The 15,046-nt window shown below is 45.8% G+C and overlaps 2 protein-coding genes across 11 annotated transcripts; both read right to left on the bottom strand.

The window, feature by feature from the left end:
- Nucleotides 1–4,055: 4,055 nt before the first annotated feature.
- LOC123054365 (RNA polymerase II C-terminal domain phosphatase-like 4) lies at nucleotides 4,056–8,344 on the bottom strand. 10 transcript variants are annotated; one of them, XM_044478155.1, is made up of 9 exons: nucleotides 8,076–8,327; nucleotides 7,619–7,687; nucleotides 7,416–7,547; nucleotides 6,816–6,949; nucleotides 6,439–6,619; nucleotides 5,396–5,685; nucleotides 5,048–5,227; nucleotides 4,892–4,930; nucleotides 4,056–4,701 (listed from the first exon to the last, which is right to left on the bottom strand). In XM_044478155.1, exons 3-9 carry the CDS (start codon nucleotides 7,495–7,497, stop codon nucleotides 4,354–4,356), a joined length of 1,254 nt encoding a protein of 417 aa, XP_044334090.1. In that variant the 5' UTR covers nucleotides 7,498–7,547; nucleotides 7,619–7,687; nucleotides 8,076–8,327; the 3' UTR covers nucleotides 4,056–4,353. The 10 variants fall into 10 exon arrangements, with proteins under 10 accessions (XP_044334090.1, XP_044334094.1, XP_044334076.1 ...); XM_044478159.1 differs by having other exon boundaries at nucleotides 7,416–7,528; XM_044478141.1 differs by having other exon boundaries at nucleotides 7,619–8,344.
- Nucleotides 8,345–9,312: 968 nt separating this feature from the next.
- Nucleotides 9,313–14,616, bottom strand: LOC123054355 (RNA polymerase II C-terminal domain phosphatase-like 4). The gene is made up of 8 exons (XM_044478122.1): nucleotides 14,299–14,616; nucleotides 12,775–12,848; nucleotides 12,172–12,299; nucleotides 11,762–11,942; nucleotides 10,545–10,834; nucleotides 10,187–10,375; nucleotides 10,031–10,069; nucleotides 9,313–9,927 (listed from the first exon to the last, which is right to left on the bottom strand). The coding sequence occupies exons 1-8, from the start codon at nucleotides 14,526–14,528 to the stop codon at nucleotides 9,577–9,579; spliced, it is 1,482 nt and encodes a 493-aa protein (XP_044334057.1). The 5' UTR covers nucleotides 14,529–14,616; the 3' UTR covers nucleotides 9,313–9,576.
- Between the last annotated feature and the right edge of the window lie 430 nt (nucleotides 14,617–15,046).

Here is a 15,046-nt window from a genome sequence, read left to right as displayed (position 1 = left end):
CCCAATCGACAACCGCTCGCGTGCAGCACCGTGCCCAAAGTTTGTTGGCTTGTCCTCGGTGCAGAGAAACGCGGACCGTTTGTTGTTTTGGTGCGCCGCGTCAGGACCAACGGGTGCGGCATGGCCCTCCCACTAGACAAGGCGTTGTGTAGGCTCGAACGACGACGACCGGTTGGAGCCTGGACCCCGTATCAGCCGTGGAGACAACGAGGTATTTGGAAGCCACAGCCCTCTGCAGTTGTATTTGGAGACGTCCGGGTTTGGCGTGCACGGTTTGGAATTCAGAGAAGAAGACAACATCGTAGGATGTTGTACGCTGGAGGTGGGACCGATGCGGTCAATACTATTCCTAAGAGCATATATAGGCCGACTTGAGACTTCTCAAATGCCCGTGGAGGACACATCTTAAATATTGTAATTCACATTTGGACACCTTAATTATCATATCTCAAGTCCATATAAACCCATGCAACCATGTCGATGCACATATATCGTTCGGCTACTCCATCACTACTAACTAAACATGCCACCGCACTATCAAAATTTGGCATGTTTAGCTATGGTGGAGTTCATCCACGGCTGCCCTTGCCCTTCCCGGCGTCCTTCTTGCAGAAGTACCAGTAAAAAACGCGGTACAGATCGAGCCGGAACTGCTCGTCGTCAGAGTTGTCCTCGCCGTCACTGTCCTCCTTCTCCTCCTTCGATGGCAATCCGGTCATGGCACGAACCGCCCGATTCTACTCTTTGGCGAGGGCGCGTGTGTTCCTCCGCTGCTGTTTCTTCACAATGCGGGCGCGGATGACTTCCTCCTTCGCAGCCGCCCGCGCCGCTGCATCAGCCGCCTCCGCCGCCATCTTTTCGGCCGCTATACGGGCCTCGGCAACCCTTATCCTCTCCTTCCCACGACGGGGCGCCCGTTCCCGGTGGGACTCATAGTCCGTCCCGACCAGTGATGGAGAAAGAGAGGTGTTTCGACTGTCGGGACCGCAAGGATCCAACACCAGAGCACCCGAGCGCCCGGTGAGCCGACGCTATGGCGTCACGGCGAACGGATCTGTCCGTCGGCCGAGCGCTGTCCTCTCGGGAGCGGCGGAGTGCAATGCGGACTGCCATTGCCTCCTCCAACCCGCACGGGATGACACCCCAGTCGACGAATCTAGAATGACCAGAGTCCGATCCGCTGCCTGCCATGCCGAAAACCGCCGGATATGAGTTTGGGTGGCGGAGGGGAGGGGAGTGAAGTGGCTAGGGTTTGCTTCGACGAGCGGATGGGGACGAATATATGTGGGGTCGGATAGGCCAGCATGGGTCGGGTCTGACGTGATGGGCGCGCCCGGCCGTCCCCATATCCACTCGATATTTAGGCTGTATATGAGGGGTGCCAGTCAGCTCCGAGCATTTGAGGCCTATTTGAGGCGTCCGTCTAGATCGAAAAATTGTGACCGGTCAGTGACCGCGCGCCTTGCCCGGATGTTTGAGAAGGGTTTGAGGCGTCCGGCTGTACATGCTCTAAATAGCGCTCGTGTGTTCGTAAGGTTATGTATAGGGCACTGCTAGTCGCCGACGCGTTGGCCCAGCAGTTCGGCCGGTCATGCCCCAGCCGCCCGATGCAGCGAGCCCTAGCCGTCTGATGCACCCCGCGTTGACTTCTTCATCTCCTTCTTCCAGCGCGGGTACTGCCCCCCATTTGCCTGAACATTCGCCCCGGCCGCCGGCCACCACCCCCTCACCTGGACCTCCTTCTCCCGTAGTCTCGCGCTGCTGGATGCGCTCTCCGTCCCTGCCGCTATCGGTCGCCATCGCAGCATCCGTCCTTGCCCGGTCCAGCAGGAAGCCATCCCCCCTCGTACCGTAAAGCGACTCCATCTTGAAGCGCGCCGACATCCTCTGTCGCTGCAACACCTAGCAGCCGCCGGCGCAACTCTGAACGTCGCCGCTCGCCATCAGTGGCGCGCCAGGTTGAAGCTTTTTCTCTCATCGGTTGAAGCTTTTCCCATGCCGGTTGAAGCTTTTTTCGTAGATTGAAACTTTCCACCGTGTCGATTGAAGCTTGTTCTGCAAATGGTCGCAATTTTTTTCATCTTGCGGTGCCCGGTTGAAACTTAGTACATTTTTCGATTGAAACTTTTTTCACCTAAGTTTGAAGCTTTTCTCTTAAGGGTTGTAGCTTTTTGAGTTTGATAGTGGCTGGTTGAAGCATCCCGTGTTGATGGTTGAAGCCTTTTCTATATAGGCTTGAAGCTTTTTTGTCAATGGTTGCAACACACGTATCGGTGGACGGTGATTGAAGCTTTTCAGTCAATGGTTGCAAACTTGCAATTCTTTTCGGCTTGCACGGTGCCGTGGTCGAAGCTTTCTCTATCTACGATTAAAGCTTTTTTGTCAAATGGCTGCAGCCTTTTCTTGCTGGACAATGCCGATTGAAGTTTTACCTATCTATGGTTGAAGCTTTTTTAACAATTATTGAAGTTGTTTTAGGGGACGGTTGCAACACTTGCGCACACATAGGTCCGTCCATGGCATCTCATGTGGCTCGGCCCCGATCGACGTAGCATCCCCCCTTGTACCTCGTCGTTGGTCGAACCGCTGTTGGTCGGAGGCATCCGGTGCCCGGCCTTGTCCCGTGCGGCCATGGTGACAGGCACATCCATGGTGACGAGGGGTCGGGCGGTGGTGTAGGAGCTTGCTAGGCGGTGGCCGGTGGGTCGCAAAAGGCGCGTGGCAGTGCCTGTGCAAGGGACGCGTGGGGAGGGGAGGAGGGCGATGGCAGTGCCTGCGTGAGGGGCACGCATGATCCACAGGGATTGGATGTACGCGACACGACCGGCCAAAGTTTCGGCCGGCGTGCGTGAAACGTTTTCCTTATGTATAGTACGGGGCGGCATATGCATGCACGGTCGATGGATCCAACTCAACACCGACATCCCGTACACACACATATATGTACTGAACTATCGGGATCGTCAAATCTCATGGTATGTACTCCCTCCTCCTACGATCTTATCAAATCAAACGTCAAACGGAGTACGTGAGGGTACGGGTTTAGCGTACGCATGAACCCCGAGCCGACTAGGTTCGCCGTCTCGCAAAGGTCACCACATGCCACCCACCCCACGTCGCCACGCCGCCGCCGCGCGCGCTCTCTACGCGTCAACCACGACCAGGAAGAGCCCGAGACGCCCCGCCTCGCGCGCGGGCGCATGTGCCGGCCGGCGAGCGCGTGCATGTGCGCGCGCGAGCGAGCTCGCGAGGTCGATCGGGCACGTCGCGCACCCCAGCCCCGTGGCCTCCGGGTGCCGCCGGCCGCGGGGGGTGATGCCCGACGGGAGGCAGCAGCCGCCGATCGGTGACACGGGCAAAGGGGACACGGCGAGCAGACATCATGTGCCAAATTTCCGGCGCCCTTTCCCGTTGAAGAATAGAAAGGTCACCGTGGGATCCAGACCGCCGTTTGTGCGCTCATCATCTGCCTGCCTGCCGTCGATTGCTCAATCATGGAGCTAGGGACGGAGGCTTGTCAATCTATAGGGGCTGCTGGGACGGGTGAGCTGTGAGGTGACACGTATGGAGCAGCGAATCCTTGTCAGCCCCGATAGGGAGTTCCTGTTGATGATGATGAGGATTGTTCGAGTCTCTGAATAGAAGTATTGGACAGGAGTAGGGTGTAGATGGGGCTCAGCACTCAGCAGTCAGGATAGGGCTTTGTGCTTGATGTCACCGTCGCGAAATTCACGGTAAAGTTGAAGAGAGATTCTTGCACGCTGGACGATGAAAGGAGGGCAGGAAGACAACGTATATGTCCATGTCACCGACGAAAGACACACAGTGAGCTACCCAATGAGATGGCAGGAGACACAAATATTTAAGAGGTGAGCTTATATAATTTAACAAATATTATATAGTACTCGTACTAAATCAGCCACACTTTAACATGGAAAATTTTCTAAGCACCTACAATGAGGAGCTTGCACTGCTAGATAAAATTAAGATGCTCACATCTTTAAAAGTACCAATGCACGCTTTCAGAAAAGCTTCAGAGCAGAGCTAGTCACTCGTTCAACTGTCAACTATTGCTACGGCTGATAAGAGATTCAGACCACCAGGCAGTAGATACACCATAAATAACATACGCATGAGGAAGATCATGTATTAAAATAACTTCCTAATTCCGCGAGAGTAATAACCCAAGATAGATATGTACTTGCGTGGCTACAGACCAACCGTCTATGTCAAGAACACAGCTACGAACTAGTAGTTAAACAAGACCTCTCTTTTTTTTTTACAAAAAACTTTCAATCTATTCATCTTCAATCATGGTAGTACACGAACACTAGATGAGTCAGTTATACTCAGTTACAGGTGGGCATTCTCTGCAACTTTTTCCTTGCCCTTGCCCTCCTTGAGGCCAGGTACAGGGAAATCTTCCTCCCGCTGGCGGTGCCAACGATAATTGCAGGCCTCGATCCAGCGGGGGTGGAGCAAAAACTTCTTGTGTTTGACAGCCCAGCGGGCCTTCTCCGTTCCGGCATGCACGGCGACCACATGCGTAACGCTGGGATCCACCTCCGAGCAGCAAACGGCGCCCAGCTGCTCGGCCATCTTCCACATTATCTGATGCTGCGGCCGGCAATCGGACGGGAACACTCGACTGAAAACCAGTTTGCAGCCCTGCAGTACTTCCTGCCTCACCCTCTTGATTACCTATAAGGAGATGCGTAAGCACACGCAACAATATACTCCCTCCATATCAAAATAAGTGTCTCAAATTTGTACTAACTCTAGTACAGAGTTGTACTAAGCTTAAGACACTTATTTTGAGATGGAGGAAGTAGTTAGCAAACAAAAATCTACAACAACAAATGAGACCATGTCACAGACAGTCAAAACCTACCGGTCTTACGTCTCGAGAAGAAAGAGCAGTTTCAACACCCTACAGAAGAGATAGCGCAGAAGCATATGGTTAAACGCTTAAAGGGGTTTATGCACAGGGAGAAGACAGTGTAAAGGAACAGGATGATAAACTGTGATAAAACTGCAAGTAACCTACCAAGTCAAAGAAAATCGTGTGTATGCGCTTCAGGACATCCAAAATTGTAGCCAGAGCACCATCGCTCTCCCTTTCATCCTGCATCAACTCTGACAAAGATTGGCCGCTACGGCGACAGCTCGCAGCGAAATAATGATATCTCTCCATCAGAATCAGGTTTTCTTTATGCTTCTGCCAGACCTGAAAAAAATGTACCATTTAGGTTAGCTCCAGTCATGTAAATGAAATCGATGAGTAATCTTGTAAAACTGGCAACGAATGATCATACTGAAGTCTTCATGTGGAACCAACCAACTTAGCGATAAACTAAATGCATATCAAACATGTTCACCAAATGAAAACACTTACATACTCAGTATCATCAAGAACCACTGCAAGACTGTCAGCTCCAGGAACCACATCAAGACCTTTCTGGTGCTGTTGAGTGCAGTCAGAGTTAGAAATCACTTTTGAATCAAAATAGACATTGGCAGGGTCAAGAAGCTTTGCTATTTCGATTGCATAAGCCTTGACACCCATGGTGTAGATATACATCTCAAACATATTGCTTGCTTCTTCCAAAAATTTATGGACAAAGGGTCTCAACTTTGTAAGCATGTGCATCCCTTGTAAGGTGAACAAACTTATGTTTGGATCATCTGCATTTAGGGAACGTCAGTTGTTTACCGCAAGTATATACATTATTACTGGATAAGTAACAAAAGGTTTCAACAAGAATGAGTGCAAGTAAGTTGAGGTGGGAGAAAACAACTACATTGTATAAAATGGAAGTCTGACATACAGCGGAACTAAGTACTGCAAGACAGCTACTTTCGTCATATAAAAAGTGTTGATTTTATACTATCATTATCAGTCTACTCATTGACGTCAACAAGAACAATTGAAAGGTTGACCCATAGATAACAGCAATACGAAGTGGTGCAAACTGCATCGAACCCACTATTCTATGAAAATAAGCAATGACGAGGCACCAAAGATGACTATCTTCCTGGAAAATACAATCTAAACAGAGAGAATAACCATGAACAACGATATGACATTAACAATCTCTTTTTATCGTGTCACTCTATCTGATGGGTGATGGCACAAAATTGTTGGTTAAAGTTGTCAAGCCACTTTGATCACTGATTCGGACATAAAGTGTCAGTACATGTTACAAATTTGCAATGTAGTGAAACTGGTGAACAACAAATCTATCATTTCCTTTCCCCGAAGATTTTGAACAATTTCAAATATATTAGTGTAAAACTGAAATGAGATGATTTCACTCAAAGCAGAGTCACATACATTTTGCAGAGGCAGTGCCTCCATGTTGACATTCATAAAATCTCACACCGTGTATAGAAACATCTAATAGTTCTCAAAATTTAATGCAAATAGATACAACTTACTTTTTGATGCAGCAGATTGAATTCCTAGGTCCATCTCAGCAGCAGAAATATCATGGAGTCTGGTTGAATTAATCAATGTATGATCCAAATCTAAAATAAGCACCAGTTTTCTTTCACGCAACAGATTCTTCACTTCAGATCCACGTAGCCTGTCCCTTTCTGAAGTACTTAGCCACAAACCCTGCATTTAAATAGTTGTTCAGAATCCAAGAAAACACTGAAGGTACTTTGCAAGGGCAAGGAGAAACGGTGGTATAATTATGAAAATCTCAGAATATACTAGAATAACATTGGTTTCAAAATGGGTGATTATGCAATAAAGAAATACCATTATACCTCACATGTTTACAGAGAGAGTCGGAGGTTTATGTACATACCTCGGAGATGTAACCAAAAGGGACTCCTGTAAAATCTTCTTCGTCTTGGTTTTTCCCGCATGTAAAGCAAAGTCCACCAATAAATCCAGTATGTGGAGGACATGTCTTGATTTGAGCATCTTTAACTGAGCCTGCTACAACATGTGTTCAATAATTCCACATATCTTGCCATACCATGCACATTCAATACTCAAGATATAATAAACTGAGCCGAATCCAGAATGCAGTGGCAGTAATATTTCCTTTCATTTTTTTAACACATCATAAGCCATGGTAGGATGTATGGCAAGAAACATGTCAAACAGAAGGCTTAATGAAATACAGAAACGAATGTGACATCATATGTGCATTATACGGAGTGGCAAGATTTAGTTAGACAAGCAAGTTAAAGGCCGAGAGCCTGAGATCGCATGAGTACCCACGAGCCTACAGAACCCATTGACAATTATCATAACAAATACCCCTTATGGAATGGAGTCTGTACTTACAGTTGCATTCAGAAACTGAAGATCTCATATGAAAAATAGATTTAACACAACAATCTCTGTACATGAGCTACTAAAGTTCAATGGCTGCAAAACAGGACTAAAACAAGCATACCAATGGCATCTTCTCCAGACCTTGTTGCTGTTCCTTGATCTTGGTGCTGTTCCTCCACTCTACACCTTTTGTGACTGCACATTTAATGCAGTTGACAGTATCCAGATTCAGTCCTTCATCCACAAATACATACTGTTGCTACCTCAGTACATTGAACCACTTGATGCAGCAATTTTCAGGATGAATGAATTTTATACAAGTACCTACAATACTTCCTCACTTCAATCCTATCATGTCACATCTTCCTTCGAATTGCTTTCGCGAATGAATGACTGAACACAATTTAGATAGATATTTAACAAAATAAGACCGACTATTAATCGTAACTTCATCGATTGTACCTAGGCCTGTTGGGATGACGGTGGCAGAGCCAACATCATTTCCACTGAAAATACAAAAGTGTCTGTTTTGTCATCTGAAGCTTCAGGTGGTGTTAAGACACATCAGATTTACCATGTTTGGCCATAACTTCATCTTATAAAGCCATGTGCTAACGATGGGACAAAAGGCGAAATGGGCCCTTAACTACCACATGCTGGATGAATGGATTGGTTGTCAGATTATGTTGTTTAGATGTGCTGTTGTTCACAGTTTCACGGGAGCTGAATGAGCCCAAGCTGCCAGGCTGAACGATTTGCTATAAGGCGGGGGCGGAGGTACCTTCCCTGCCCTACGGCATCTAGTTCGACCGCCAAATCCTCCTCCTCCTCCTCCGCTTCGTCGTGGCTGGGTGACCCAGGGGGCTCGCCACGGGAGGCGGGGTCAGCAGAAGAGGCGAGCTCGAGCTCCGCGTCCAGGATGTCGGCGAAATCGTCGCCTTCGCTCAGGGAAGACAGGGACGGCGACGGTGACTCGGCGGCGACGCTCATGATCGAAGCTGCGATGTGAGGGCGACGGGGGTAGGGAGGGAGCAATTTGGGTGGGTGGGACTTGGGAGAAGGAAGGAGGACTTGGAAATATGGGGTCGCGGCACAGGGCAAGGCGGCTGCCGTTGAACGTCGGTTAGGACTAGGCCCAGGTCCGCAAGCCTGGTTCAGGTTGGACGCCCGGCATTGCGGGCTTGCGGGAGAGCAAGTGGGTTTCATTCGCGAAGCCCAGTAGGTAAACTGTTTCTTCCATTGTCTCAAAAAAAAAAAAAAGGACACTGTTTCTTCGATTCGTTGACTGTTTCGATTCGTTTGTTGTTCCGTTCAGAGAGAATCTGTTTCGTTGAACTGTTTCTGTTTTATTATTCTTTGATGAGTTATTTCGTTGAACTATTTCGATGAGAACTGTTTAGCGACTGAACTGTTCCGATGGGGAAAAAAACCTGGTTTTCTCCTTGTTTCTTGAAAACAGATGCGTACTGGTATAAAAAAGGGGAAATCATTTCGATAATTAAAAAATGAATTTCAGTTAACTAAATTTTTAAAAAGCGGTTCACTCTAATTTTGGTGAATTAAATTCGAATTACAACGAGGAGGACGGTGGAGATGACCTTGATCCGGATGGATTTGCTGCTGATCCAAAGAAGAATAGAGGAGAAAGCTTTAACACAAGGGAGGATGATCAGTTGTGTGATGCATGGTTGATCCATGACACTGAGCAAAAGGGCGCAACATTTTGGGCAAACATTCATATTTGGTTCCATGAGCACAAGCATTTTGAGTCCCTATGCCGACAAACTCATCCGCCAGCGTGGGGTAAAGTCACTGAACCATCGATGGTACATCATCCAATAGGCCGTAAAAAAATGAAATATATGCTTTCAGAAAGCTGCAGAACAGAGCTTGTCACTCGTTCAACTGTCATCTATTGATATGGCTGATACGAGATTCAGACCAGCAGGCACTACAACATGTAGTACCATAAAGAACATACGCATCAGGGAGACCATATCTTAAAATGCTGCACTTCCTAGTCCGTGAGAGTAAGTAAGAATCTAAGATATACAGTATATAGTTGCGTCGCTACAGACCTACTCGGATAATCAGACCATATCTTAAAATGCTGCACTTCCTATTCCGTGAGAATAAGTAAGAATCTAAGATATACATGGAGTACTTTGTATGTCAGGAACACGCTTACGAAACTTCTTGTCAATCAAGACCTCTCGGATAATCAGCCATTTTTGGGGCTCAGTCAATCAGCTGCGTACATAAAATCTACACGACTCAGTTACTCAATTGCAGGTGGCATCTTCTGTAACTTTTTCCTTGCCCTTGTCCTCCTTGAGGCCAGGTACAGGGAAATCTTCCTCTGGCTGGCGGCACCAGCGATAATTGCAGGCCTTGATCCAGCGGGGGTGGAGCAAAAACTTCTTGCTGACAGCAGCACAGCGGGCCTTCTCCGTCCCGGCATGCACGGCGACCACATGGGTAACGCTGGGATCCAGCTCCGAGCAGCAGACTGCGCCCAGCTGCTCGGCCATCTTCCACATTATCTGATCCTGCGGATTGCAATCCGACGGGAACACTCGACTGAAGACTAGCTTGCAGCCCTGGAGTACTTCCTGCCGCACCATCTTGATTACCTGTCACGGAGAAGATACGTAAGCCCAGGCAACAACATTGTGACCAAACAAAATCTACAACAGACAAATGAGACCTTGTCAAACCGACACAGTCAGAACCTACCTGTCTTACGTCTCGAGAGGAAAGAGCAGTTTCAACACCCTACAGAAGAGATGGCGCAGAAGCATATGGTTAAACGCTTACAGAGGTTTATGCACAGGGAGAAGACAGTGCAAGGCAACAGGATGATAAACTCTGATAAAACTGTAAGTAACCTACCGAGTCAAAGAAAATCGTGTGTATGCGCTTCAGGACATCCAGAATTGTAGCCAGAGCACCATCGCTCTCCCTTTCATCTTGCATCATCTCCGACAAAGATTGGTTGCTAAAACCAAACTGGCGACAGCTCGCAGCAAAATAATGATATCTCTCCATCAGAATCAGGTTTTCTTTATGCTTCTGCCAAACCTGAAAAAATTAGTACCATCGAGGTTAAACAGTCGTATAGATGATATCAATAATAAATCTTGTAAAACTGGCAATGAATGATTATACTGTGAAGTCTTCATGGGGAACCAACCAACGTAGCAATAAACTAAATGAATATCAAACATGTTCACCAAACAAAAACACTTACATATTCAGTGTCATCAAGAATGACTGCGACACTGTCAGCTCCGAGGACCACATCAAGACCTTTCTGGTGCCGCTGAGTGCAGTCAGAGTTAGAAATCACTTTTGAATCAAAATAGACATTGCCAGGGTCAAGAAGCTTTGCTATTTCGACTGCATAAGCCTTGTCACCCATGGTATAGATATACAGCTCAAACATACTGCTTGCTTCTTCCAAAAATTTACGGACAAAAGGTCTCAACTTTGTAAGCATATGCATTCCTTGTAATGTGAACAAGCTCCCGTCTGGATCATCTGCATTTAAGGAATGTCAGTGGTTTACCACAAGTATAGGTACAAATTACTGGATAAATAGATAACAAATGGTTTCAACAAGAGTGAAAGCAAATAAGTTGAGGTGCAGGAAAACAAATATATAAAATGGAAGTCTGACATATATTGGAAACCGCAAGTATAATTATAAATTATTACTGGATAACCAAATGTTTCAACAAGAATGAAAGCAAGTAAGCTGAGGTTGGAGAAAACAACTATACAAAATGGAAGTCTGATGTACACTTGGAACTAAGTATTGCAAGACAGCTACTTTCGTCATATAAAAAGTGTTGATTTTATTCTATCCTTATCAGTCTACTTTTTGACGTCAACAAAAACAATTGAGGTTGACCCATAGATAACAGTCATACTAAGTGGTGCAAACTGCATTGAACCCACTATTCTATCAAAATAAGCAATGATGAGGCACCAAAGATGACTATCTTCCTGGAAAATTTTAACCACTAAATCAAACTATAAGGATACAATCTAAACAGAGAAAGTCACTATGAACAACGCCACAAGATTAACTATTCATTTTTATTATGGTGTCACTCTATCTGATGGCACAAAATTGTTGGTTAAAGTTGTAATAATACTTCAAGGTAAACCTAAGATCATATCCTTTTTCTCAAGCAACTTTGACCACCGATTCAAACATAAAGTGTCCATACATGTTACAAATTTGCAATGTAGTGAAACTGGTGAACAAAAAATCTGTAATTTCCTTTCCCTGAAGATTTTAAACAATTTCAAATATAATTACAGTGAAATGAGATGATTTCACTCATAGCAGAGTAGCATCTATTTTGCAGAGGCAGTGCCTCCATGTTCATATTCATAATCACACCATGTATAGAAACAGCTAAGAGTTCTCAAAATTTAATGCTAATAGATACGACTTACTTTTTGATGCAGCAGATTGAATTCCCAGGTCCATCTCAGCAGCAGAAATATCATGGAGTCTGGTTGAGTTAATCAGTGTATGATCCAGATCTAAAATAAGTACCAGTTTTCTTTCACGCAACAGATTCTTCACTTCAGATCCACGTAGCCTGTCCATTTCTGAAGTACCAAGCCTCAAACCCTGCAGTTAAATAGTTCTTCAAAATCCAAGAAAACACTGAAGGTACTTTGCAAGGATAAGTAGAAACAGTAATATATCTCTGAAAATATCAGAACACATTACAGTGACATTGGTTTAAAAAAACGACACTGGTTTCAAATAGTGGGTGATTATGATTTACACAAGGCAAATGCAACAAAGAAACGCCATTATACCTGTCATGTTTACAGAGAGTCGGAGGTTTATGTACCTTGTGGATGTAACCAAAAGCGACTCCTGGGACATCTTCGTCTTGGCCTTTCCCGCATCTAAAGCATAGTCCACCAAAATATCCAGGATGTGGAGGACATATCTTGATTTCAGCATCTTTAACTGAACCTGCTACAACATGTGTCAATAATTCCACATATCTTGCCATATCATGCACATTCAATGCTCAAGATATGATAAACTGAGCTGAATCCAGAATGCAGTAGAAGTAATATTTCCTTTCACTTTTTTAACAGCTCATAAGCCATGGTAGGATGTATGACAAGAAACTTGTCAAACAAAAGGTCCTAATGAAATACAGAAACGAATGTGAAATCATATGTGTATTATACGGAGTGGCAAGATTTAGTTAGACAAGCAAGTCAAAGGCTGAGAGCCTGAGATCGCAGAAGACCCCACGAGACAACAGAACCCACTGACAATTATCATAACATATACCCCTTATGAAATGGAGTCTGTAAACTTGCAATTGCATTCAGAAACTGAGGGTCTCATTCTCATATGAAACATAAATTTAAAACAACAATCTTAGTACAAGAGCTACTAAAGTTCAATGGCTGTAAAACAGGACTAACAAGCATACCAATGGCATCTTCTTCAGGCCTTGTTGCCGTTCCTTGATCTTGGTGATGTTCCTCCACTCTACGCCATTTGTTACTGCATATTTCATGCAGTTGACAGTAGTCAGATTCATAGTGCAAAATATGCAAAACAAATCATCATGAGTTCTTTGAAAACACATCATCAACCCATATTCTCATCCCTTGCCTCTCCCCTTCCCCTCAGTATTCAGTCCCTCATCGAGAATTACATAATATTGCTACCTCAGTACATTGAACTATTTGATGCGGCAATTTTCGGGATGAATGAATTTTATGCAACTACGTATACATGCTTGCTCACGAAAATCCTATCATGTCAAATTTTCCTTCAAATTGTTTTCGTGAATCAACGATTGAATAGAATTTAGATATATATTAAACAAAATAAGATCAATTATTAACCATAACTTGGATCATTTGCCACGCTTTATTTGGGGACTTGATGATTTGCCCCACTTTAGTTAGGATTGGATCATTTGCCCCATTTTTCTTTTTTCCTTTAGATCATTTGCCCTAAGTCATGTATTAATGAATTATTAATTGTTATAATTCAGCAAATGGACGTGGAATGACCTTTATGCCCTCTGATAGTTTTGCTATTTCTCTGCCTAATCTTCTCTCTACCTGGATCGACGGAAGGAGTACCACTGTTCGTAAACTCATATATCTGCTGGGAGTAGAAGAGGGGCTAGGGGGACGACCTGCAACCACGTACGCAGCCCCGGGCACAAGCCCAATACACCCACTCGCCGTGTACTCTCCGGCGAAACTACCTGCAGAGCTGACTCAAGTACTCAACCGATGCTTTTCTAGTTTTCTTGGAGGCTAACTCCTCACGTAGCTCGCGTACATATACAGTATGTAGATATACACGATCCGCCGGCAGCAGAAGTCACGAAACGCACACAGCATGGGGCATAATCTTATTTCTCTGGTCTGCTGTTTGATTATTGGGAGATTACAAAACTGATATAGGGGCATAAAGGACATTCCACGTCCATCTACTGAATTACAATAAGTAAGAATTCATTAAAACGGGTAATAGGGCAAATGATCAAAAGGTTAAGGAAAAATGGGGCAAATGATCTAATCTAAACTAAAACGGGGCAAATCAGCAAATCTCCAAATAAAGTGTGGCAAATCATCCAATCTCCCCTTCATGGATTGTACCAGAGCCAGCATCATTTCCCCTGAACAATACAATTTACAGAAGTGTTTGTTTAGTCATCTGAAGCTTCAGGTTGTGTGAAGTCACATCAGATTTACCAAGTTTAGTCATAACTTCATCCTAAAAACCCATATGCTAACGATGAGACAAGGCGAAAGGGGCCCTTAACTACCACATGCTGAATGGACGGCTTTCCACACGGGAGCAATCTTACTGGTCATCAGATTATGTTGATTAGATGTGCTGCTGTTCACAGTTTCAGGGGAGCTGAATGAGCCGAAGCTGCCAGGCTCAACGATTTGGTAGAAAGCGGGGGCGGAGTACCGAATGCGCGTACCTTCCCTGCCCCACGGCGTCTAGTTCGACCACCAAGTCCTCCTCCTCATCCTCCTCATCCTCATCCTCCTCCTCCTCTTCGTCGTCGCTGGGTGACCCGGGGGGCTCGCCAGGGGAGGCGGAGTCAGCGGCAGAGGCGAGCTCTAGCTCCGCGTCCAGGATGTCAGCGAAATCGTCGTCTTCGCTGAGGGAAGACAGGGACGGCGACGGGGACTCGGCGGCGACGCTCATGATCGAAGCCGCGACGGTGAGGGCGACGGGGGAGGAGAGCAATTTGGGTGGGTTGGAAAGTCCAGAGAAGGAAGGAGGACTTGGGTGGGTCGGCACCTGCAAGGCCGCGGTACAGTTCTTTGGGCTTGCGGTTGAACGTAGGTTAGGCCTAGGCCCAGATCCGTGTAAGTCCGGTCCAGATATCTTTCTGGTTGCTGCTGCAGCGCCATTTTGGGCTTACGAGACTCACCGAAATCACTAATTAAAGAGTACTCGTTATAAAAGGAAAAGAATTTTATGAGACCAGGTCTCACGCGAGACCCATTCTGATAAATGCCACGTGTCATCTATCAGGATGGGTCTCACCTGCTAACCGTGAGACCTGGTCTCATATAATTTTTTTCCCAGGTCGCGACAAGTAGCGCACATGCAGCGCGCCACTTGTCGCAACCTGAGAGTTTTCTTTTTTTTCATAGATTCGTTTATTCAAAACGTTTTATCTCTTAAACCGTGCGTCCAAATCTCGAACCGTTTTCACC

Source organism: Triticum aestivum, chromosome 1A, assembly GCF_018294505.1.
Source record: "Triticum aestivum cultivar Chinese Spring chromosome 1A, IWGSC CS RefSeq v2.1, whole genome shotgun sequence".
Lineage (NCBI taxonomy): Eukaryota > Viridiplantae > Streptophyta > Magnoliopsida > Poales > Poaceae > Triticum > Triticum aestivum.
This window is presented reverse-complemented; position numbering and strand designations above follow the sequence as displayed.